The sequence below is a fragment of the Dermacentor variabilis genome, chromosome 1 (genome assembly GCF_050947875.1).
Source record: "Dermacentor variabilis isolate Ectoservices chromosome 1, ASM5094787v1, whole genome shotgun sequence".
Lineage (NCBI taxonomy): Eukaryota > Metazoa > Arthropoda > Arachnida > Ixodida > Ixodidae > Dermacentor > Dermacentor variabilis.
Genome location: NC_134568.1, coordinates 32,643,153 through 32,667,923, shown reverse-complemented (window position 1 = coordinate 32,667,923; position 24,771 = coordinate 32,643,153). Strand labels below are relative to the sequence as shown.

At 47.2% G+C, this 24,771-nt stretch overlaps 1 protein-coding gene across 1 annotated transcript in view; it reads right to left on the bottom strand.

Moving 5' to 3' along the window:
- tok (tolloid-like protein 1 tolkin) overlaps nt 1-24,771 on the bottom strand; it is a 716,025-nt gene that overhangs the window by 21,924 nt on the left and 669,330 nt on the right. Inside the window, exons 12-13 of the mRNA XM_075686316.1 lie at nt 18,172-18,332; nt 15,310-15,496 (exon numbers count right to left, since the gene is read on the bottom strand). Coding sequence (XP_075542431.1) covers nt 15,310-15,496; nt 18,172-18,332 — 348 coding nt within the window. The remainder of the gene's footprint in view (nt 1-15,309; nt 15,497-18,171; nt 18,333-24,771) is intronic.

Genomic DNA, 24,771 nt, shown 5'->3' with positions numbered 1-24,771 from the left:
GCCGGCCTTGAACCGTAGAAGACTGCCCATTTTCTAGGAAGTTCAGCCTTTATCACATGAAGCGCGTCGCGGAGAGCCGCGAGCTCTGCAGCTGTAGACGTAGTGACATGGGAAGTCTTGAACCGTTGGGTTATTCCCATTGTTGGTATAACTACAGCGCCACCGGAACTGGTTGATGTAGTTGATCCATCAGTGTAGACATGTGTGCAGTCGCTGTATTTCTCGTACAAGAGAATTAAAGTTAGTTGCTTGAGCGCTGATGATGGCAAGTCCGACTTTTTCTGAAGTCCTGGGAGTGTAAAATTTACTTGAGTACGGCGCATACACCATGGAGGAATGGAAGGCCTTGCCGCAGGTGTGTAACCTGACCTGAGAGAGGCACGGTGCGCGAAGATAGTCGCACTGAATGTCGTGTGGGGCCTATCGACTGGGAGACTTGCGAGGTGGTGGGTAGGAGTCCAGGCGCAATGTCTTATGTGCACACGCATTGTTTCAATGCTAATGTGCGTTCTAATATTGGAATCTTTAGCGACTGCAATAACTTCAGTCGTTGACGCACTCCGCGGTAGACTAAGACATATCTTGAGGGCTTGGGCTTGGATGCTTTGGATTATATTCAGGTTAGTTCTGCAGGTGTTGTACATGACCGGTAGGCTGTACCGCAGGAATTCAATAAAGAGGACCCTGTACAGTTGCAGCATAGAGTGTATTGACACTCCCCAGGCCTTTCTTGCAAGGAACTTAAACATATGGCAAATTCCTGTCAGGCGTTTTTTCACATAATTCACATGAGGGGTCCAGGAGAGATTTTTGTCAGTGACCACCTCCAAAGATATGTGACTCGTGCTGTACGAGATCAGTTGTCTGTCGACGGATATCATGTATGGAGACATTGATTACCTGGTAAATGCAACCACTGCGCACTTTTCGTATGATATATGAAGTCCTTGTTCTCGAAGGTAGGCTGATGTTAAAGTGGCTGACTTTTGAAGCTGCGCGCGAAGCTGCAGTCGCGTCACAGCCGACGTCCAAATGCAAATGTCGTCGGCATAGATGGAGAGCCTGACAGTGCATGGCAGGATGTCGGCAAGGCCAATGAGTGTTAGACTGAAGAGCGTTGGGCTCAGTACTCCGCCCTGAGGCACCCCACGGTTACTGTAATGTGGGGAGGTCGGGCCATCCTCGGTAAGTATGAAAAAGGATCTCTTATGTGGATAGCTACTTATCGAAAAATAGACTGCCGCCAAGTCCTACTGCCTCTAAGGCGTTGAAAATCGCTTCGTGCATTACGTTGTCGTACGCTCCTTTAACATCCAGAAACAGGGCAGCGGATAATCTTTTGCAGGACTTCTGGTGTTCGACGTACGTCACCAAGTCGATAACGTTGTCTATGGAAGAACGGCCACGCCTGAAACCGGCCACTGCATCTGGATATACCTGTTCGAGGTACCATTCTAGCCGTGCTAGAACCATCCTTTCCATTAGTTTTCCGATGCTCTGCAGTAAGCGTTCCTAAGCGTTCCAATGTGGCAGCCTGGGAATAGCTCAAAGTGCGCTTAAGTCTGCCTCTGTGACAGGGGTATAAGCAGCGAAAAAAAGAAATACAATAATAAATTGAAGGAGGTCGTCGTTGCGTCCTCCAGTTTCGCTGACCCGCGAAAGCGGGGACCACAACGTCATTCTCGGCACGTACTTTCACGCCGTCGTTTTCGAGGTATCAGAGGCAGGCACAGTGAGCTACAGAGGAGGAACGCACGCCAGGCAGAGCTGACAACCTCTGTCGCTTCTGCGAAAGCCATCATTGCCGTCGCTGGTGGAGACGTTTTATGCATCTCCAGGATTTCGTTACAGACAGTCGTGAGAGACCGCGGCTTCCAGCTCTACTTCAGTTTCCGTCTTTTACAGAAGTAACGTCCCACGTAATTCATGGATCAGAGGAGCAATCGGTAGCGACGGTTCGATTAAGTGTTTGCCGCTGTCCCATTGAGCATCCAAAACCAAGGAGTGTGGAGATACTATTTAGAGTGCAGCTCTTAAGCGCCCCTTCCTGCGATGAGCGCCGGTGTGCCTCGTCGGCGACGTTATACCTCGTAACCGAGCGAACGAGCACAGGCGAAAGATGAAAACGAACGCGGAGGAAAGAATGAAAGAAGGGCGCTTGAGGAGGAAAGTGGAGGAGGAGCGGAGGGGAAACGACCTGCACATGCAGTTGCCGGCTGGCACGGCATCTGCCGCCGCGCGGGTGATCTCATCTGCGCTTCCAAAGGGGGGGTGGGGGCAAAGTTGCTACGCTCGTCCGCCGCGTCCGCTGCTGAAGTCAGCCCGCGGTACCAGCGTGTGTGGCGTGTATCACTGCTACTGAAAAGGGCGATGGCGAGTGGCTATGAGTAAGGCTCGATGTGTCCCTTCCTTGGATGTTGTCGCCGCTGACGCTGGTGGCACGATTTCCCCGCGACAAAGGGCCACTTTCGTCGTTGGTGGAACGAAGGTGTGAGAAGAAAAGAGTAGTACCGCGCAAGACGGGCTGTGCGGCGACGATGGCTACGATATGGCGCCAGAGTAGCGCGCGTCGTCTGCATGGAAACGAAGCGCGTTGCTCACAGCTTTCGCCTCCTTATATAAACCTATACAATCATAATACAAAATACTGACACGCGAAATGAAAACACCTATAGAGCTGCGCTCAAATTTCGCATTAGGGAATACCGTAATCGTCAGTGATTTTTTTTTTTTAGGCGAAGTCTCTGTACTACTTCTGGCTTTGCCCAGAGAGGTCATTATTTTTTTTTTTGTCATTGTGCAAGTCTTCGGGAGGCGAATTCACAAAGGTTTACGCCGGTAAAAACTGCCGTTGGACGACCGTCTGCGTTAAGTATATGCTCATTAATCATGATTTGCCTGCAGGGGCACCTACCTGTCCTTACAAGCCGCTCAAGCGCTCCAACTGCTTTGCAAATACGGGCCCTGATGCGTATGGACACACACCTCATAAACCTTTACGAGCAACGTAAAGAGAAGCATTGTTTTTTTTATTATTCAGCACGTGCACCATCGAGCAAGCGTGGTTCTTATTAAGGTTGCAATAACAACACTGATCCAACAAATAACAACGTGTAAGACATTCTAAATCTAGGCACCACATATACGCTGCAGCTTTACTGCAAACACGAAAAAAAAATATGTTTTCCTTTTCGCTATTTTTCTGCAGATAATACGAACACTGGACGCCATTTATTCGCGAACTCGTTTCATTGAGTGAAATAAAAAAAGAAAACGCTGACGCAACAACGACTTGAAAGGCAAACGAGTAACACAGACTACCATAGCTTGCCGAGCCTTAGCTGCACTCACTTCAGAACAGCCTCTGTCTGAGAAGCATGGTACGTTGATAGCAAGAGGTAAATTGACGAGTAGAACAAAGAAGGCGCGTTATGAAAGTGACGAACAGAGAAGAAAAATTCACAGAAAGCAATATCAGAATTAACGGTATTTTCCACAACGAAAGAGTCCTTCTTGTCATTCATTTCGCCTTTCGCCCGCAGCTCACACGCAACCCTGTCACCATTTAGCCTCGGTCAGCCATTCGGCGGGACGGATGATAACAAAGAATAAATCAACTTTTTGTTTATACGAAGAGTTTGCGATATGTCAGACGTTTTGGCTAAAAATATTGCCGCAAGACAGAACAAGTCTGTCGCATTAGGCCAGCATCGATGAAGAAGACGTAGAGGTGGCTCCTCGCCATTTTGGCTGCTGTGACTCCTGTGCTGCTCGCCTTACTTTAAATATTTGCAAATATACGTTTTTTGTGCAACATTTCTGGTGGAGGTGCGGAGTAGGCTGCCTGTTCTTCACCGTCACCCCACCACGGAACTCCGAAGTGGTCGATGCGTTGTTCCCTCGGCAATGGCCACTGAAGCACCCACCGCGCCGGAACTTACCGCGCCGCAGCCGCCCCACCGTCTTTCATTTTATCGCTTCCAAAAGATACAGGCACCTTCTGTGGCAGAGATGACGTGGACGTTGAAGATTGGATTTCATGGGACGAGTGTGTCAGCAAACAGAACAAGCGGGAGGATACCCTTATGCTGGCAGATGGGGTATTTTATCTTAAGGGAACTGCACGCGTCTGGTACGTACGAGACGCATGAGCACGATCTAACCAGCTGGGACCTATGCAAAGAAAAACTGAACTTGTTCGGCAAGCGCTTGGCTCGTCAGCTAGCCGCTAAAAAAATACCTGGCTCTCGCGCGCAGTCATCTACTGAATCATACATTTCGTATATTCAGGATATTCTGGCGCTTTGCCGCAAAGTTGACAGTGACATGTTCGAAGCGGACAAGATCGGGCACATACTCAAAGGTATCACCGACGATACATACAACCTCTTAGTATTCAGGAACTGTGCTACCGTGGATGCCATCGTGAAAGAGTGTCGGCGATTCGAACAAGCAAATCTCGCTGTATTGCCCAGCAATTCACCAGGCTCCCCAATACTGCCGCATCGTCACCATGCGAATAACCGCCACAGACTTTACAATCGCCTGCTTCGGACACTTTGACACGTATCGTTCGTCGTGAAATAGAAGCAATGTCACCAGCCCCTCTTCTGCCCGATGTCTCGAGTGCTAACCAGCCTATGGTTTTCTTGATTCAAGCCGTGGTTCGACAAGAGGTCTCTAATTTGGGACTCTCCTCTGTCTGCACCTTGTGCATTCCACCAATTCCACCAGTCACACCATCAGATCCCCCAGTCACACCGAGGGGCCAGCCCTTTTATTCGCGATACTGCAATCCCGCCGAGTGGAGGACGCCAGATGATCAAAGAAGTGACGGCACGCTTAATTTCCAGTTAATTCCTCAGTGCGTCGGTCCTTTCTGTTCTCGTCCTCATTCCGCCGCGCGTTCGCCCCACGGACCATTTGAAGCATCCTGTTGGTCAGGTGTACAGTCAACGTTCGATTTTTCGGACTCCCTAGGGGTCGCGAAAACGTCCGGAAAATCGGGCAGTCCGAAAAAAATGAATGTCTGCCTTTTGCTGCCTTCAAGGGCTCAAATCGACACAAGCACGTAAGAAAAAGCTCTGAAAGTCTGACAGTACACTAATTAGGCATATCGGTGTTCGTACTGCGACAGTAGACGGCGGGTGCACGCTGTATAAATAATGAATACATTATGTTTCCTTTGACAATTGCCCCTTCCCAGGCTTGTTAACCTTCACCGCAATACTTTTCGCATGCTTCAGTGCGTAACATTGCTGCAATGAAACGAAGCTGACTTTCGAAAACCACCGTTATGCAACGCGTAGTGCTTTCAGATCTTCGAAGCCAATCGCAAAGATTACAAAGGATTACAAAGTCGGTGCCATTGCTGTGAGCGGCGAATTCTTTCAATGAAAACACGGCACCGAACGGCAAGAAGCTTAATAGCAAACGTCGAAGCAGTGGGGCCTAGCGCTGACGCCTACGGCTGCCAGTGGCGAGCGCCGTGCGAAAGCGCCGGTTCGAGGCGGCGAGATAATTAAAATGGCAGAGGTGGTGGCTTTAATTAATGCCGTTTCGGACCTGCGGTCAGGGAAATAAGTCCAGAAAATAGGACGACGAAGTGTTCTTGCGTCCGAAATTTCAGACGTTGCTATACATTGACTCGATGGGGTACGTGGTGGTGCCGCGAAGCGATCCGAATTATCGAGCATGAGCGAAAAATCGGCCGTCCGGAAAAACGGTCGTTGTCTGTACACTGGTAACTCCTCGAGCCGTCGACACCGCGTCAAAGACCATTCGTTACGATTGCTCTCTGTTACTCGAGTCGGCATTAGCGAGTCTTTCGTTCCCTTACAATAAAATTACAGCTAACTTTCTCTGATATAGACGCACAAATTCCCCGAGTTTTTCCTGAGTATTTCCAGACTTCTGAAAATCCCAGAGAATTCCCGGTGTTACCAGTTTTACCGATTGGTAGACAACCTGAACTTCCTATATAATGTGGCCACTTCACGTTCGAAAAGTTGGTTGCTCCACGTTAAACCCCAGGTTCTTGCAGGTGCCCCAGTACTCTGATGACGCCGCCGGACCTGGCCTGGCGCTGGTGCGCGGTGGACACACAGCGCTTGAAGCCGGAGCGAGCTGAAACGACCGCACGAACTCTTCCTCCACAGCCCAATCACACGAATCTGGGCTCGGAAAGCGTAATTTGCCCGCCACGCTGTCTCCGCGGACGAGGGTCTTCGCCTAACTCGTCACACAACAGCGCACTAACGTTTTGGAAAAGCGAAAATGACGCTGAAACTCTACGCCGGTCATGTAGGTGAACGGGTCTAGACAGTCACACTGACGCTTTTGTCGTAGATGTAATGGCCACCTCATAAAGTAATTTAGCTCAATGGTTCGAATTTCGCTACTGCCATAGGCAATTTTAATTGTTAAGGGCCCGGTGTCGCTCAAAATCCGGTGTTGGCGTCCGGCGTCGGTCGCCCTGTGAGCGAAAATTGCCGTATATTTTCTATATGGAAGTAAAGTTCTTTTTTTTTATTGAAATGAATAATAGCAGAGGCTGGCGCCTTTATGCTGCACCGGCAAAGACCTTGTCACATAGCAAAGGAAGCAAACAGGCGCAAGAAGAGAAAATAATGTCCCGAAATATGGTACTCAGTAGAACACCAGGCGTATAAAAACAATGCAGTCCAACAATATATGAATCGCAAAGTTTGTGCATGAGTTATGTACCCATGTGCACATATAAAATCAAATATTTTGAAGTGGCGAAAACGCAGAACACAAGTAATTCCACATAGCGTAAAAAAAAAAAACACGATCACCACATAAATCAATTTTGAACGGAGAACATTTATATCATTCATTTAGCTTATTCGGATAAACTGAAATTTAATATTTCCCCAACATGTTTGTCATCGAAAAAGTTTTTCAAAGCAAGAAGTGCTCTTTTCTGAAGACTCGCTGTTGGCCATAGACCAATTATCTTTTTTAGAGTGAAGGGCCTCAATTCTATCTCAAAGCAACAAATTTGCTTGCATGTACCCTTCGTGGGGAATCATGTTTTGTGCACTCGACAAGGAGGCGATGCACATCTTCGTCTGGATGGCCACAAGAAGACTGCGGACTAGAGGCACGTTTTATTCCGTATAAAAAAGAGTGTCGAGTAAATGCAGTATCAAGCCACAGGCGGTGCACTAACGTTTAATAATAATATTTGGGGTTTTACGTGCCAAAACCACTTTCTGATTATGAGGCACGCCGTAGTGGAGGACTCCGGAAATTTTGACCACCTGGGGTTCTTTAACGTGCACCTAAATCTAAGCACACGGGTGTTTTCGCATTTCGCCCCCATCGAAATGCGGCCGCCGTGGCCGGGATTCGATCCCGCGACCTCGTGCTCAGCAGCCCAACACCATAGCCACTGAGCAACCACGGCTGGTTGCACTAACGTTTCGAATTTTCTGTTTTCTCTCAGACTTGTCGGAATGGATAGTTTGACAAATGGGTCTACAGAATATGAATCCGAGTTCTAAGGTTGCTGATCAAATCAGGTAGTTTTGCCGAGACGACAGGATATCTGTCTCAGGAGAAGACGGACTTCACTGCGCAAAAGAGGACGATTGATTGTCTCTGCGTTATTGTGCGCCCGAGTCGCAGTTGCGTCTGCTGCAGTGTTACCAGGAATATTGCAGTATTCGGGTATCCATTGAAATGCAATTACGTGATTCAATACGCTTGCTTTCGTGTGTTTTTTGAGCATCTCATGCAACAGCAATGTGTTCAAATAATTTTTCTTATTGCTTTGTAGTATATGGGAGAGTGGCTTGCGAATCGCCAAAAACAACCCATTTTGCGCTTTTTTTTACTGATGTGAAACGCAAAGCAGGCAGGATTGCAAACAGTTCTGCCAAGGTGGAGGATGTCTCTCGGCGTAATTTAAATGTTTGCTCTTGTGCCAAATGTGGAACGACGAATGGTGAAGCCGAGGAATTTTTATGACACGAACCGTCTGTATACACGTGGATGTACTGGGGATACAATAAGTAAATTTGGAATAGTGCCACTTGCTGTGCGGATACCATGAACATGTCTCTTTTAGACATTATCCTCTCGACCGATAATTCTATTTTAGGACTAGTTAACATCAAGGAGCGTAGCTAACATCCGCTTTGCATAAATCAAATCTTGGTAATAATGCTTTATGCTCGTTAACAACATCGCCAATTTAACTTTTGTTTCGCTCGCTAAGCGCCAGGTTCAATAGATGCTTCTCGTGTTGAGTTAAGATGCGATAAATATGTCGGCATGTTTGAACCGTTCGTATGACTGAAAATGGTGGGTGACGAGCTTCAGCAATTACTAGAGAACTCAAGGTAGGCTGCTGAACCTCAAGACACTCGCTGTCCCCTTGCCAGTAAACACTGAAGACGTTCCTCAGAAATTTGCGATAAACCACGGAGAATAGGCGCCGAATAAGCAATTTTTGTATTTATGAGTGCGTTATGAACTTGTAATAGTGTAGAGACTGATCCCCCTCATGTTGTGCCAGCCATTCACCGAAGTATGTTTATTACAGTATTTGTCTGGTTTTCAATCGCGCGGATGTGCGAGGCCCATGACAACTGCCGGTCAAGAATAACGCCAAGAAATTTATGCTCTTTCACGAACACCAAAGTTTGCCCTTGAAGCGTTAGTTCGAAATTATTCAGTTGTCGTCTAGTGAAAGGAAGTACGGCTGACTGCGTATGAGGGACTCATGCCTCGTTCTTTTAAAAAGGTGTCGATAATATCAATACCCTCTTGCGGCGTTGTTTGTGTGTCTTGTATATGAGATCCAGAGGCCCATATGCAGATGTCATCAGCGTACAGACAATACTGCAGGCCAGACGGTAGTTTTTGTGGTAAGGCTGCCATGACACAGTTGAAGAAAAACGGACTGAGAACACTGCCCTGCGGAACGCCCTGCGTGATTACCTTCTCCTTCAATTGCTTCCGTAAAAAAAATTATTTCCCTTAAGAAATTTGATATCCATGGCAGGGTTCGACCATGTAGGCCAAGCTCTAACGTACCAGCAAGGACGTGTATGTGACTCATAGTGTCAAAAGCTCTCTGAACGTCTAAGAATACTGCTATTGTCAGATTTCCATGCCTTCGTTCATGTTCGACGCATGTGACAATGCCTAACACTGCATCCATTGTACACCGATTTTGTCAAAAAACCTGTAATGTAGTTCGAAAGCACATTTGTGTGCGCACACGACCATTGCAGTCGACTGCCTACCATTTTCTTCATTAGTTTACAAAAACAGCTTGTGAGATCGACGGGTCGGTAGGAGTCAATACAAAGAGGAGTATTTCCTGGTTTCAGTACTGGAATTACACGAATTAATTTCCATGAATCTGTAAGAGTATCTCTTATCCAGATATCGTTAAGCATGTCCAGGAGAGCCATTCCACTTGCAGGACCGAGGTCCTTTAACATCACATACGTAACGCCCTGTCGGCTTGCAGTTGTCATATTATGGCACATCGTTATGAGCACATTTCAATTCATCTAAACTCACAGTCAACTTGAGGGTGTTTTGGCACAAAGCACGCACGAACCTTCTGTTCTGCTAGTGCTGTGGAACTTGCAAATTGTAGGTAAGTAAACGAAATTCCTGGTCGGGTTATAAGTTGACAGAATTCGTTAGCAACAGATGTTTGCGGAGCGTTTCGAGCTACGGTAAGGGCTCGGAAAGGATGGCTCTGGGTAACTGGCTCACTAAAAGATCGGACAACTGACCTTATTCTAGGAACTGGAGTGAAACGAGAGAACGACGCGCAGTATTCTCGCCATCGTCTCGCACCTAATTTCTGTAAGCGTCTGCGCGAAGTTGACTGAACTTTCTGTGCCATCTTGTAGTCATCCAGTTTGCCGCTGCGACGGTACGCACGTTCGGCTCGTCTTCTAATTCGTATTCCCCGTAAACTGCAGCATATTCATTTGGAACGAAGACTTTCTTTGTGTAGATCTTGTAAGACTCACACAATATATCCGGAAAACTGAAAGTTCGGATTTTCGCGCTATGAGTTAGCTATATAATCACAAAAATTTTGCCGATTAGTACATGTTGAGTAGCGCCGGGTCCCTTCACTCCGTATGAGACGACGTTTTACTATAATGGAAAAATGATCACTGCCGTGCGTTTCTATGTCCGTTGACCATTCAACGCTATCAAGAAGGTCACGTGAGCAGAACGCAACATCTATACAGCTGGAGTAACGAAACCCCCACAAAAACGTTATAGAGCTGTCATTTAACACGGTGAAATTACATTCCTCTGCTGCGCGCTCGATAACGCTTCTGTGGGAATCTGTGTTCACTGCCCCAGACGACGTTGTATGCGAAGTCCCCACAAACTAGCACATATGAGTTTGTGATACCAAATACATTCGCCAAGCTGTCTACAGATATTTTGCTAGAACCTTGTAGATAAGGACTTATCACCGTGACGTATTTTTAAAAGATATCTTGCATGCTATGAACTCCGGTATATCTGAATCACTGACTGTATTAAATAGGCGGGCAGATCTTTTTTCACGCATAACATCACTCTGCTATCTAGCGATGCGCGACGATTCATATATCACATAGTTTGAAAGACAAAAGTAATCTCGTACGCCTGCCTCCTGTATACATAAAACATGAAAGTTACGTTGAGCTAGTAGTTTGCGAAAATAATCTGACTTGTTACGAAGGCTATTAGCATTCTACTGAAATATGAAAGCGTTGTTGTAACGATGATTCATTGTAAGTCTGTCGTGAAGCTGTTGGTGCTTGTGGAAGCACCAACAACTTCAGAGACAGCAGTGCCTTTACCTGTGGGAGGTCGTTTGTGGAACGGCAATGAGTATTGCAGTTAAAGCTGCAAATAGTATGGCCAGGATCATCTGTGCCACGGGTATAGACGCGTAATCACCAAACGACTTTGAAGCTCGATCTGTGATCGGAACAGATCGCTGTAGAGCTGACGGCGATGGTCGCTGGGATGACTGGTGTGGTTGGGGCGAATGCTGAGGCAGTCGCTGAGATGTTAGTTGAGGTTGCTGTGTCAATGTCACAGGGCCTTACTGAGAAGGTCGACGATTTTTACGCGATGCCTGGGCAAGATGAGTAGCATTTTCTGAAGATTGATCGTGTCGCTCGCTGCCAGAAGGTTGTCGACCTGATTGCTTTAGAGCTGCAGAATAGTTTAACTTGTCCGCCTGCTCCTGCTCTTTGTTGGGAGTTGGAGGCGCATATCTTACGGTATCAACGTTAAGTGCGTCAACGCATTATGAGGAGGCAGTCTTGTGTATGTCAACTTGTATTTATGTAGCTTTCGGGCAGCTCTGTTGTGAGGGCACCCGGAGTAGGGCGCTCTTTAGTTTCCGCCACAGTTGGCACGCTTTACCTGACACACAGACTTACACTCTGAGTGGTTGTAGTCTTCTGAGCAAATCTTGCAGCGACGCGGACTGCGGCAGTTCTTCGCTAAATGTCCGCATCTCCGCCACTTGTAGCATCTCATCGCAGGACCAAGGTATTCTTCTACAGGATGACTCGAGAAATCCAAGTGCACTCTTTGCAGCATTGGTTTGTCTTCCCTGAAATGGAGAATAACGGTTCTCAGAGGGCGTGATTCTACCGCTCTCTCTTCTTGATGATTGTAGCGTGTCTGACGACGGGCAGATGTCACACCAAAATCCTTCAGGAAATGAACCTGTTGTTCTTCCGTACACTGAACTGGGATATGACGTATATTGCCAAAATTTTTTGTATAGGATGACGGAAAAAACGGTTTGACTCCTAAACCAGCCGCTTCACTCATCAACAGTAGATGTCTTGCAGATGACACGGAAGCAATGCTGACAGAGAAACTTCCATCTCTATCCACATGGAATGTCTGCACCTTTTGCTTTTCCGCGGAAACAATTTCTAACGCAGCGTGGTTTGGATCACTTGCTAGAAGTTGCGGGATGCCTGTGAAGGTCGAAAAACAACAGGAATTAACTCAGGTCGCTTCTTTTTATACGCTATCAAAGAGAACGGCGTATCGTCACAGTCTATAGCTTCTTAGCTCATAGGTGGATGTCCTAACTTCGTGAGCCCGTGGTTTCGTGGCTTCACTTTTGCATGTCTCGGCCATATTCACTGAAGGTGCGCTGAAGCGTTGAAAACTAGCGTTACCCACTTGATGACAATAGTCGCATGTTGCGGCACTCGTGCGTCTCAGAACGCGCCGTTGGACACATGGCTGGTGCCGGTGTTCTTTGCTGCCTACCGCCGTGGTATGCAGAGATGCGCTGCAGAGCGCAGCAAAACCACACGATAATGTGCGTGATCTTTAACATATAGGTATCCCACAGGATGTCTGTCCTCTGTGGGCAACAGCACAAAGTCTCAAAACAGCAGCGATTCTTCGAATGTTCGCATAGTGCCCCTGTAAAGCTAGCTTCACTGCATAGTAACCCTGTAAAGCTAGCTTCTCTGCATTTAAACAAGGAAAAAACAAACGGAGGTGAAGCAGGCGTTAAGCACTTCCTATACATGGGCCGATCTCGAAGGTAATGATATGCCGGGCCGACCCGCGGCGGAGGTGAGTGAATAAACTATATTTCGGAGACCAAGCTGCTGATGCCCGAAGGTGGGCGGCCATTCTATTCCAGGTAGCCATGGCCCTGCGTGATAGCCAGAGCCTAGTTCACCAGCCGAAGTTGGTCTTCAGGGTTTGGGCTTGTTAGTTGTGCCTCCCACTGGTCTTCTGTTGCTTCTTGGATAGGCGTTGTCCGCAGGTTCTTTTTTGCATTCCCAGACCATGTGATAAAGGGTGTTTGGTGTAGTGCAGAAAATTGGCAGTCTCTCGTAAATGTTCAGGGATGCAATGCGTGTAATAGAGTGCCGGGTTTAAGCTGGCACTCTACGTGGCCCATACGTGGACCATACGTGGGCCGATACCGAAGATAGTGCAATACCGGGCCGACCCGCGGCGGAGGTGCGTTTCGCCATGAAGGAGCCTACATATACATATACACAGCTTCGCTGGTCATGTCGATAGTGCGGCAAGTGTCACTGTGCTGTGCGATGACAGTATTCGGTGCCAGTGACCGATTGTGATACGCTCCTTCCTTTCCTTATCTCTACTTTGTTACCACTTTACCTCCCCCTCCCCTCTCTCCCCAGTGTAGGGTAGCCAACCGGATCTTTTTCTCTGGTTAACCTCCTTGCCTTTCCCCTTTCCTCTCTCTCTCTCTCTCGCTGGTCATGCTTCTTCCCAGAGTGGAAGGGCACTGAGTTTGTTTTATAATTTGGTGTAGCTAAAAAAGAACGCAGTTTCGACGGAAAGACGAAGCATCGATTGCGACAGAAAATTATTGGGCAGCTACACGAAGTAATGATAGTAGTTTTATTGGCCGTGTAATCTTTGCAAAGATACGCATACTAACTAAATTGACAAGCGTGGTGTCACGCGCGCACGAGCAAATATGAACACATGTCACTCGATGGCCGCGGAAAACTGCTGTCAAAACGCTGCAGCAGCAGCGAGTGAATTGACCTTCGTGTGGCCACTCGCATCAACGCGAACTACGCCGCGGAAGCACAGCGCAGCGCGGACTCTGTACTCGTCGCAGATGGCTTTCAAGATACAGCGGCTCGACCGGGCGCGCGCGGCCACCCGGGCCGCCCGGAGTAAACCTACCTCGCCCCCCGCCCCTCCCAAGCTCTCCCCGAAGATTTGCGCGTAACGGAAGGCGGCGTGCTTCGTCCTCGCTTTCCTCCGTTGCATGCGTGAGATTGTGACGCGATCGCCGGCTCACCCTCGCACGCTTTCTCTCGCACATACAGCATACAGCTATACTAACCTCGCTTCACAGTCATCGACGAGACGACATCACAACTTGAACTTGATGCACTACTTTGCACGCACTAATATGTTTAAATTCAGCTTTTTTCCTCGTTTCATAGAAGACCGGAATTCCTTATCTGGGTCTATTCGCTCATGCTCACTCCGAGATGTTGTATCTGACATCAAGGATGAATGGCCCTAGATGAATGGTCCCTCATCGTTGTAAGTACTTTTCTCTGTATAATTTTCCTCTGTTAATCCACTCCCGTTATAGCGCTTATTGCGCTGCAGTATGTAGAAATAAAGAAATAAATAAAATACGGCGCGCCGCGATGATTTTATCGACCTTCGACTTTATACAGATTCTCACGGAGACGCCCAATGGCAGAAATTATCCTAGAGTATCCATATAATTGCTATCGCAATAGAAAAAAAAATAAAAAAATTTAGTATACGCATTTTGTAGAGAACGAAAGTTATTTTCGGCAAGTAGTGAACGCGCTATATTAATCACATTAATTAGAACAAGGGCATCAGAAACATTATTGAAGCCGGTAATAATAGTCCCTCATGCATGCCAGGTGATACGTGTTGGTAAATGCAAAGCAATTCCATTTTTTCTGCCTATTTTCTTTGAGCTTCTTCGCCATGTAATTCCACCGATAAACATTATTCCTCAACGGAACAAAACCAGATGTGAAATATATTGCTTGGAGCAGTCACTAAAAATCTTTCTGCGACGAACGCTGTTTCCTTACATGCAAATTATGCAGTAAATAAAGCACACGCCTAATGCGAACGCCAAATCATACCTAATGCAGGTCGATCTTCCCTAGTGGTCGGAAGACTGACAAAATTTACATATGCATGAATTCTTGGACGAGTGACCTGAACTACCGGTTACAACCAGAAATGCCTGCATTTCGACAGTTCAAAAAAAAAAAAAGGAGAATACAAGATTAAGAAGGTAATAGTAGGCCTCGACAGCAGAGCCATCGCTATATATTCCGCGCATGCTCTCACTCTCTATCCGTCTTCCCCATCCATCGAGAATTCCTTCGAAAGATTGCAAAACAAGCAAACCCGAGCTGTTAGCGTAAATGCCATGTCTCTTCATTGCGGCTCTGAGTGCCCCCGATTCGCCTCACTGACGCTCCTTATCTTTCGCAAGTGCCGTACGCTATGGGCCGTCACGGAGGTGCACGTCTCGTTATCGCGCCGATCGATACATACCGCGAATGGCGGGTACGCGAACGCTGGTCAATGACGAAGCACTTTTCTTGTTAACACGCACTTCCTCATCGATCCGCAGCTCACCACAGCAGTGAGCGCGATCACCGCAGTGATGGGGGCCACAAGCACGGCGTGCTGCATTTTGTTCGTAAGTGGCAAGCTCTGGCATGCGGCAGCCAAATAGCGGCAACTGCACGCCGTCCAACTCACCCGTGAGAAAAACCGCCGCGAAGCCGCTCTTCTGGACCGAGTTGTCCGAGCTGAACTCGATGCGCAGGCTGTTGCCCTCGGAGGTGATGATGGGTGGCAGGTAGGGGCCGCAGAAGAGCCCGTGCTTCCGGATCGTGTTGTCGCCCATCTTGCTGAGGATGTCCACCTTGTCGTACTCGCAGTCTTGCTGCCGCGGTGAAAGAGCAATCGAGTTAGATGGTGTTAACCTATAACACGCGGGTGCTAAGTGCCCCGGCCGCTCAAATTCGCTCGTAAAAGTAACGGAACGAGATTAGTCAAGAAAAATCAAAAGGTGGTACAGAGAAAAGGCTTCAGGGAAGCTTGCAACGAGAAGGAATGAAAAAAAAAAAAACGCTAACAAACAAGGACGAGGAATCAGAAAGAAGGAAAGTCCGGAAGGTCAAACAGACGTGCGTTAGAGTTTGCTGTATACCTACGCAGGGGAAAGGGGAGAGACAAAAATTGGGGAGAGAGGAAGGGAGAACAAACGAAGGAACTCCTTTACGGGACAATCGTACGAAGTAAACCGACACTGAAGCCAAGGGAAGCATAGGGTAAATTAGTCGTTGTTTGAATTTACATGTATACTGAAATTAGACTCCGATAAGATTAATTTATTTATTTATACGGATACCTACATTGGCCGCATGGACATGACAGAAGGGGGGGGGGGGTGTTTGTTGAGCGTTTATACATAAGATAACGCGCAGTGAAGCAATTTCAAAAATGAAAAAAACTTCTTGTTGCTGTACACTTGCCGCTTTTTCAAGACTGGCCCTGCAGCAAGCAGCACTCCTCTTCCTCCTCCTACACACGCACACGTTCCTTGTACCTTTTACGCGCACGTGCGCGCACTCGCGGTGAGACTTCGCACAGTAACCGCGGGGGAACCGCATTCAGAACTGAACAGGCAACGTTTCCCCAACCGTATAATACGTCGCGCGCAGCAACTCGCCTTGTGACGACGCCTCGTGCCCCGCTTTGCGGAAGCATTCCTCTATTCACTAGAACAACTTTCGCTCCTACACTTTAAGATATATGCGTATAAGGTTTACCACTTTCTTCCACGAACCATAACGTCGCGTTACCACAGGGAACCGCAGACGCTTTATGTAATAACCCCGTCGCCAAAGCAGTACAACAGAGTCCTAACATCGAACAACCAAGGCGCACATAACAGCGATTACACAAAGGTTTGCGGGCTCCCTTGGGTAGATTACATTTCCTGATTAAATTTCGTAATTTATTTGTTCTTTTTCTTAGTTTGTCTTCTTCTTTTGCTACACGAACATAGCGCCGGTGCACTGCGAAGTTTTCAGAATGCCGGGAGACCCGAAATAACAGAGAGAGAGAGAGAGAGAGAGAGAGAGAGAGAGAGAGAGAGAGAGAGAGAGAGAGCATTTCCCCATGGCCGGGGCACGCAGCGTACACAATAGACCTACACTGCGTAGACCCAAATAAAAAGTAATAGTACGCAGCCTTCCATTCATCACCGTTATTCTTATTCTCATTAAAAAGTCGGGCCTTTTCACCCGCCGCGGTGGCTTAGCGGCTGTGCTGTTACGCTGCTAAGCATGAGGTCGCAGGATGAAATCCAGGTCGCGGCGGTCGCATTTCGATGGGGGTTAAATGCAAGAACGCCCGTGTCCCGCGCTTTGGGCGCCCGTTAAAAATCCCCTGGTGGGCAAAATTAATACGGAGTCACCCACTACGGCGTGCCTCACAAGCAAATCGTGGTTTCGGCAAGTAAAACCCCAGAATTCAATTCGAAGATGGCCTTTTCGTTGCCTTTCAGATTTCGAAAGTTCGCATGAGCAGCTGCGCTATATTGGCATTCTGTCAGAGTTCAAGCTCCAACGGCCCACGCCTCTCGCTTATCGACAACAAAGCACGCATGGTTAGGTTTGTTCTTAGGGATGCTTCTGACTCCCTCCGTCACGGTTGGCGCAGGCATTGGACAGGATCAGCGCTCCCTCCGACAGCGCACACGAAGCTGGAGGCACGATAAGCGAAGTGGGAAACAAAGCCTCTCACAAAGTGCGAGCGTGGCTGGGTGTCGGTACAGGGGGCCCCCCGAGTCACTTCAGTCACTTGTCTTCAAAAGAAGAAACGCCGTCAGACGCAGCAAATGCTGGCTGTAGTGACTCTGGAAATGCACCCCTCATACTCCTCTTAGCTCTCTCTCTCTATCTAAAAAAAGAAAAGAGAAAAGGAATAGAAAAAGAGAAAGAAGAAAAAGAAAGGAAGAAAGGAAGGAAGAAAACTTTTTTTTTGTGCACAGAAAAGGAAGAGGCGCCAGAAATACTAACAATTCTTCAATATTTCGGTCAATCGAGTATATACTTGGCATTCTCATCGGCGGATAAAACTTCTTTCCCACCATTTTCATGCGAAACACAGTAACACAAAAGTGGGCGCGACATGGGATAAAAGGTGGGTGTTGTAGAAGGAAGCGATGTAGCCCTATAAGCTTCTGTACGATTTGCATATTATGTGTAGCCGAAGCGAAGCACGCTTTCAGAAGCTAAAAAAAAAATATCGAGTCTTACGGAAGAAAAACAAACTGGGCACTTTAGCTCATAAACGGGGTGGCTGAATTCTGGCTAATTACAGACTTTTCCGTGAAATTAAGGCTCAGCATGGTACATTAACGAAGCTAAACAAGCCAAATCACGAGGATGAAATTCACGTGTTCAGGCTACTCACTAACTAAATTAAATAAGCGCACGCCTGTGTTTGTGTGCCTCGTGTTCGCGTGCACGTTTGTGTATGTGCGCGCGCGCGCACGCGTGTACACAGGTGCATAAAAGTGTACACGGCACGTCGTCGGCGCACACTCACGTTGTTCCCTTCGAGGTCAAAGTGGGTGAAGTTGAGCGTGATGCGGTACTGGGGCGAGGCGACGATCTCCCAGATGCAGTTCTTGTTGGACGGGTACAGGTCCGGAAACGATGGACTCGTGATGGTCCCATTCGATGCCTCGATCATGCCGCCGCACGCGTCTGCAGAGAGCAAGAAAACGTTTCAGCGAATGAAGAAGACGCCACATGGGGAGCTCATCAATGAGTTGCTAGGGGTCGACAAACGTAGAGGACTGACCGCAACAGGCAAGTGAGGCCGGAAGCGAACACTAGGTCGGTATAATGGCGGGGTTCCTTTTTCGCTTCTTTTCAATCATTTCTTAGCATACAGCGTTCAACGTAGGCGGAATGCAGCAAGGACCGCTGAAGAAGAACGAAAACAAATAGCATAGGAATGTAGAATCGTTATATTATGTCAGCCCAGGTCGCCAGCACTATTATATGAAGTGTCGCAGCCTTTCCATCCGTTAGAAAAAAAATAAGAAAAAAATTGGGCAATTTCACCCGAAGGGTAGATGACTGAAAACGATAGCGAGGTATAGCTTTGCGCTCAAGCTCCTCAGACAGTGTTGAAAGAACACGTTGGTGAGAGATGTTGCCGCGACGCAGCACACGAGGCAATTTCTGCTGCCCACCAGAAACAGCGCCCTGGCAGTTAGCAGGCGTCTCACAACGTTGGCATGATGAGGAGCGCCGCCACCGGCGTTGCAAGCGTCACAACTGCAACGGAGCGGTTTGCGCACGCCTGCCACAGATGAGACGCGAGTGTTTGTGCGCACAACGCTTATGCGACGGCGGGATACAGAACACCGTCCAGTCTCCAGCCGACTGAGTGGAGCGTGCGTTCACTCGGCTTCATCGCTGTTTACGGGCAAACGCACCGCGCGTCGCTCGTGCCTCTGCAGAGACCTTCTGACCCTGCACGCGCGAGCGTCGCTTGCATCTTCGATACCGGGACAGCACGGCAGGGGCGGAACCGACTTAGCGAACGCGCCTCCAGTTTCCATATAATTGATATATCACACACACGCACAAAAATAATACTGAAAAAAAAAAAAACCTAACGGGTAGGAAACCCGCAGAAAGGAACAGATTATACGGGAAACAAACTGGTTAGCATTTTTATGTTGAGTTCTTTATATATACAAAATGAAATATACGTTTACTTTTGCATCCTTCTTTGCTTATCAGGTTATGCGTCCGATCTCAGGGATAACGGCGGCGCGGACACATGCACGTAGCATAACTGGCGTAACGTATAGTTCGTTCGGAAAACTAATAATTGTGGCGGCTCCTTCTTTTGTCGCTCGCTGTCGCAGTTGGTCTTCGGTGTCACACTTGTAGACGGCCAGTTAGATGCATGCTTCAAGTCTGAACGTCCTTTCGTTTTTGTTTTTCTTCAACCAGAGCGCCGACAATGAATTGAAGGCCAGGCGAGTGTCCAACGACAGCTATCAACTGTATACACACCGACACATTCTCAGCACTATTTCGTTTCTCACAGCGTGCATTGGTAAAAGCCGGTAATTTAGCTGTCCTTGCGACCGTGCCGCGACGCCTCGTCCTGCCCGGTCACTACAGTCGCTTTTACATCTCCGAGTACGGAAAAAGGAAAGCAAACACCATTTCCAGTTAAAGCTAATGTTCGGGTACAAGGAAAAGAAATGAAGAGGAAGAAGTTGCACACGTAGTCCACCGCTGCCAAGCAACACATCGAGTGGGCAGCTGCCTCGTATGCTGCGATCAGTCGCCTGCGACGGCCTCGGGTGGCTGGCTGCGCCCATCCCGGTGTTTCATGCTCTTGCGAGAAGGGGAAAAATAAACGATAATGCGCGCAGCTGTGCTAAGAACTACAGACAGACGCGACGTTCCTTGGGCTTTTCAAGAAGGCGTGGTGCAGTTGATAAACAGCTTGATATGTTTTGCGTATTAAGGAACTCGAAACGGCTTATAATATACGTGCACGCGCCGAACGTTGGTTACTGTGTGAGTTTTTTGGTTATTTTTTAACCTTAGGCGGCCCGACTTTCTTTCGTAATACCCCCAATTAGCTACATTAGCTTCTTATGATTAGCAATTAGGATACATTAGATACTCAGCAGGTTGCGGAAATTCCGGGAGAAATAAATTGCCTGAAAAATGAAAACACTCAGCTCACGTCTTCATACACCGCTTACAAGCAAGCTAAGAAATGAAATGCGCGACTTAAAACTGTTTAGATACTAGTCGCGTAATACCTCTAAGGGGAGCACGCTTCTTGAAAGAACGTTGCAGCGCTTGTTTGTGGTATTTGTTCCTCGTGCCCTTGTTTTATTCGCGCTGTTGAACCTCAGTTCTAAATATGAACCAACTAGCCCTCATCAAGACCTTACTGTTGCAGACAAGAACGCACGCGCACTCACATGCGCACGCGCACACCGATATGCACGCAAACACCCTCCCCTCCCCCCCCCACATATAACATATATTTTACATGGTATCTTACTTACATGTTTTTCATGGGTCTACATGGTAAAAACGAAGTAGCCTAGCGACATACTAAGCAACATGGTCTTTGGATTAAAGGAAACGCGCCCTAAAGTATTATGACAGTCAGGGTCACGAGCTAAACAAGAAAATAAGATTAATTATATGGTACTCCTTTCAAAATCTGACAGCTAGCCCCTCGGAGAGTTATATTGTTGAACGATGTCCTGCCATTCCTTCTGAGCTTCTGCGTGTAACTAGAACGTCGGGAGTGCTATAAAGGAACTTTACCACTGTAGGTTTCCGTTGTGGTCCTGCTTTGCTAGCTGCTTCGAAAATTGAACTACAAAGTTTTCACATTCTTGCTCTAAATTTGCGAGATATCATGCGAGAACATAGCTGCATCAGATTAGGAGGGACATGCTGTACACGGTCTATAATGAATTCCTGTGGGGCCTAGTTTCAGCAAAGCTATTACAGAGAAAACATATTAGGCTGGAGCGCGTCTGACGGTTTTTATGCGATATACGTTTCCTTCACTCAACGCTAACCCTGAGCTGAACTGCCATACGCTATAGCTTCGTGCTTGCTTACTTAACGCAGTAACCACTGCGTTAGACCTCGAATTTCTCAGCCGACGGCGTTTTAAAAAGAGCGCTTAGCGTGAGCCAGGTTTTTAAATAAAGCACGCTGCTAAAGGGCGCCGCCGCTGCATGTCCAAGAGCGCACATTTTGACAAGGCGCATTCGATGCCACTTAACACGAGCTTCGACGGCGAACTGTAGCGCACGAACCCTATTGATAGATGATGCGTTACGGAAATAAATTTCCTCCCACCCCCTCCCCTCCTCATCCACCCGAACTTCGCCGTGCGGCCGTTGTTGCGTTTATTATTATTTTTTTTTTGCACCCAGGTTTTTTTTTTTCTTCCTCCCGTCAAAATTCTCCTCCCGCCAGTTAGGACTGAAGGTACTCAAAGAACCCACAGTTTTACTTGGAGGCGGAAGAAAGCGTAAACGTAATAGAATGAGAGATGCAGAGAACACTGCCGGATCGCCTTCCGGGTACATGTAGCCAGAACCGGCGCAGAGACGCGTTTACGCCATCGGCGAGGCGACACCAAGCGGCGAACAGTTATATCCTTGAGGAACGCCAGGATGACGACCAAGGTTTCTTTTTTTTCCTTCCTTCTCATTTCGAAAGCACTAATATTGAGAGAAACGGAGAGAAAAAATGAAACAAAAAAAGAGGAATATGAACCAAATCGTGCAAAAGAGCTGTCAGCCTATAGCCGAGGAATAACGTTTAAGGCACTGCTCCAAAGGGGGATGTCGGATAACATCTCGAGTTGGCGCACAGACAATGTCGACTCATCTACCACAGCCGCCACGGCGCTTCGGATAAAAGATGAATGAAACGGGGTCGATCGGGTGATTCGTCGTGGCCTTAATGGAGTGCGGCGGCGAATTGATTAACCTGCGTAAAACGGCGGTATACTGGATATAGCGCACCTGTATTTACAAGGATTCCGATAGGAATTGGAAATGGGATCGCGAGAGCTTTCAATGTTATCGATGAGCGTCTTCGATTCATTAATGCCGCTTTCAGGAGCAACGGCGCGTGCGTAAGGAAAATGCCAACTCGTATAGCTACCGTGCAGGGGAACTTAAACGAAGGGCGAATTCCAGTGTCAGTACAATATTGCTCGATGAGGCCATTGAAAGAAAGCTAGAAAGAGAAAACAGGGGTACGATTTAAAAAAGTAGATTGAGATTTAGAAAAAAAGAACTGGCGCTGTACAAATTGTTTTGTGTCGTATAATTTAGTTCCCGCGAATAAAGAAAACCAAAAGAAAAAAAATGAATGAATCAAGGCGCGACACGAAAGGAAATAACTGTGTCGTGTGTCTAGTAGTCGTCTGTTCTAATTGACAGTGTTTTTTTTTTACCTCAAATTTATTTACACGAACTACATAGTAACTTTAAAGAGACTGCGTCGGGAAAACCAAAGAGTCTGTTCCTCACGAGCAGACTTAGTTCTCCAGTGCATACAACAAGCCCTTGAAATGAAGAAAAGAAAATTGATTACATTAGAGCTGCTTTCCTAACTAAAACAGCGAAATCAGCCAAGATTATCTGCCTTGAAATACATCGTTCGGTCTTTCCTCAACATGCTCTGCATTTTCCTAGGAGGTGGGGTACAAACTGCACCTCTGGCTTCCTCACCTCAAGCTTCTTTATTAAACAAACAAACAAACAAACAAACAAACAAATAAATAAATAAGTAAGTATCACGTTGAAGTGGCTGTTAACTGCGGTCTGGCGTCCTCATTGTAGTACGAGTCAGGAAGCGACCCACAAGAATCGTGCTTTTTCTTTTCTTTTTTTTATGCGCGTGCTGGTGTCCTGCTCCTGAATACGAGGTCACGGGTTCGAATTTTCGGCCATGAAGGCCGAATTTCAATGAACTCGAAATGCAAAATAAAACGCTTGTGTTCTGGGATTTAGGTGCACGTTTAAAAGCCCCAAAGTGATCAAATTTATTTCAAAGCGCTCCACCACGGCGTGCCTCACAAACCAAGCATTGTGCGGCTTTGTGACGTTAAAACATCATAATTAAGTACTTTGCAGCGAAGCAGCTGGTGCGACTAGAAGCGTTAGAATGCGGGATATGCGTGTCTTCACGGTGTTCTATGAGAACTAGATCATTCGTAGAGTTTATACTTCAATAGATAAACAAAAAAGGGGGAAGAGAGGGAGTCGCGTTTCGGTGATGTGCAAGCAAATGTTGAAGTGTGTGGGTTAATTGGTTAAAGGGCTAAATGAATATCGTGAACTCCTTGACCCTTGTTTTCGGCTCGTCTAGATGCGTTATCTGAAACGCTTACAACGATTCACCGTTCCTCTGCAGAGAGCCCCAACATGGCAGCATTTTTGTTATTGTAGAGAATGGGAGCCTTATTATGGGTACAGTGTGCTCGAAACATGTAGAGTGCAGGTTAACTGTGTACACTGAGAATAGTTACTGAATACTCGTTTTCTCCCTCTATTCATGCTTATATACGAGTACAAGGATCCTAATTGGTTTTCTTGGTCTCCTCGGTGAAGTGAACGAAAAGCGCTGTCTATATTTGTTTGAAATATACAGCGCGTTGCCGGTAATGTGCATTATCACAGTTGAAACTGTAAATTGCATCTTTTGTATAAATTAAAAAGAGATTATGGGGTTATACGTCCCAAAACTACGACCTGATTGTGAGGCACGCCGCAGTGGAGGGCTCCTGAAATTTTGACTATCTGGGGTTCTTTAACGTGCACCTAAATCTAAGTAAACGGGTGTTTGCGCATTTCGCCCCCATCGAAATGCGGCCGCCGTGGCCGGGATTCGATCCCGCGATCTCGCACTTAGCAAGCCCAACACAATAGCCATTAAGCAACAACGGCGTTTTTTTTTGTATAATTTATTTATTCGAGCGTTGCAGAGCGTTACAAGCGCATTTAACGAACGGCGTAGATACAATGCCCCCCCCCTCCCCCGCCCAAAAAAAAAATTCTACGTGCCACAAAGTTCCCATTTCGCGGGAATAGGAGGCATTTTAAAGATGATGATGTGGTAAACATTCAACAGTCCCAGTTAATTACGAGCTTTGCAAAAAGTTCCTTAGGCAAGTGTTTTTTGAAAGCGTTAAACGGCTGTTATCCGCAGGGTTTCCCAGTGTCCTAGGAGAACTGTACGTGACGTCGAGTTACATTCGGTGGAAATGGGGGCCACGTTAAGCGTAATGTGTGGCGAAACTTTAATATTTCTAGCTGAAGTATATCAACTTTGCAAATAATTACTCAACATTCGTTTTCCATTTCCACGCGCAGTGGTGTACTATGCACGAGTCACCTTGTTTATATTTAGTGGAAATAGGCGGCCAGTCACAGTTCACAGTGCATGGCTTAATTACGGCCTTTGGAGTAAATCACTTGCGCAAACGTTCCAAAAACATCACAACTGTGTCTTACAAACGGTGAAGAACTTAGCTCGCCGTTTGGGAAGAACAATCACAAGCACCGAGATCAAATTTGGTGAAAATGAAGGAACTTCAAGGATGATGCGCGTGCGAAGT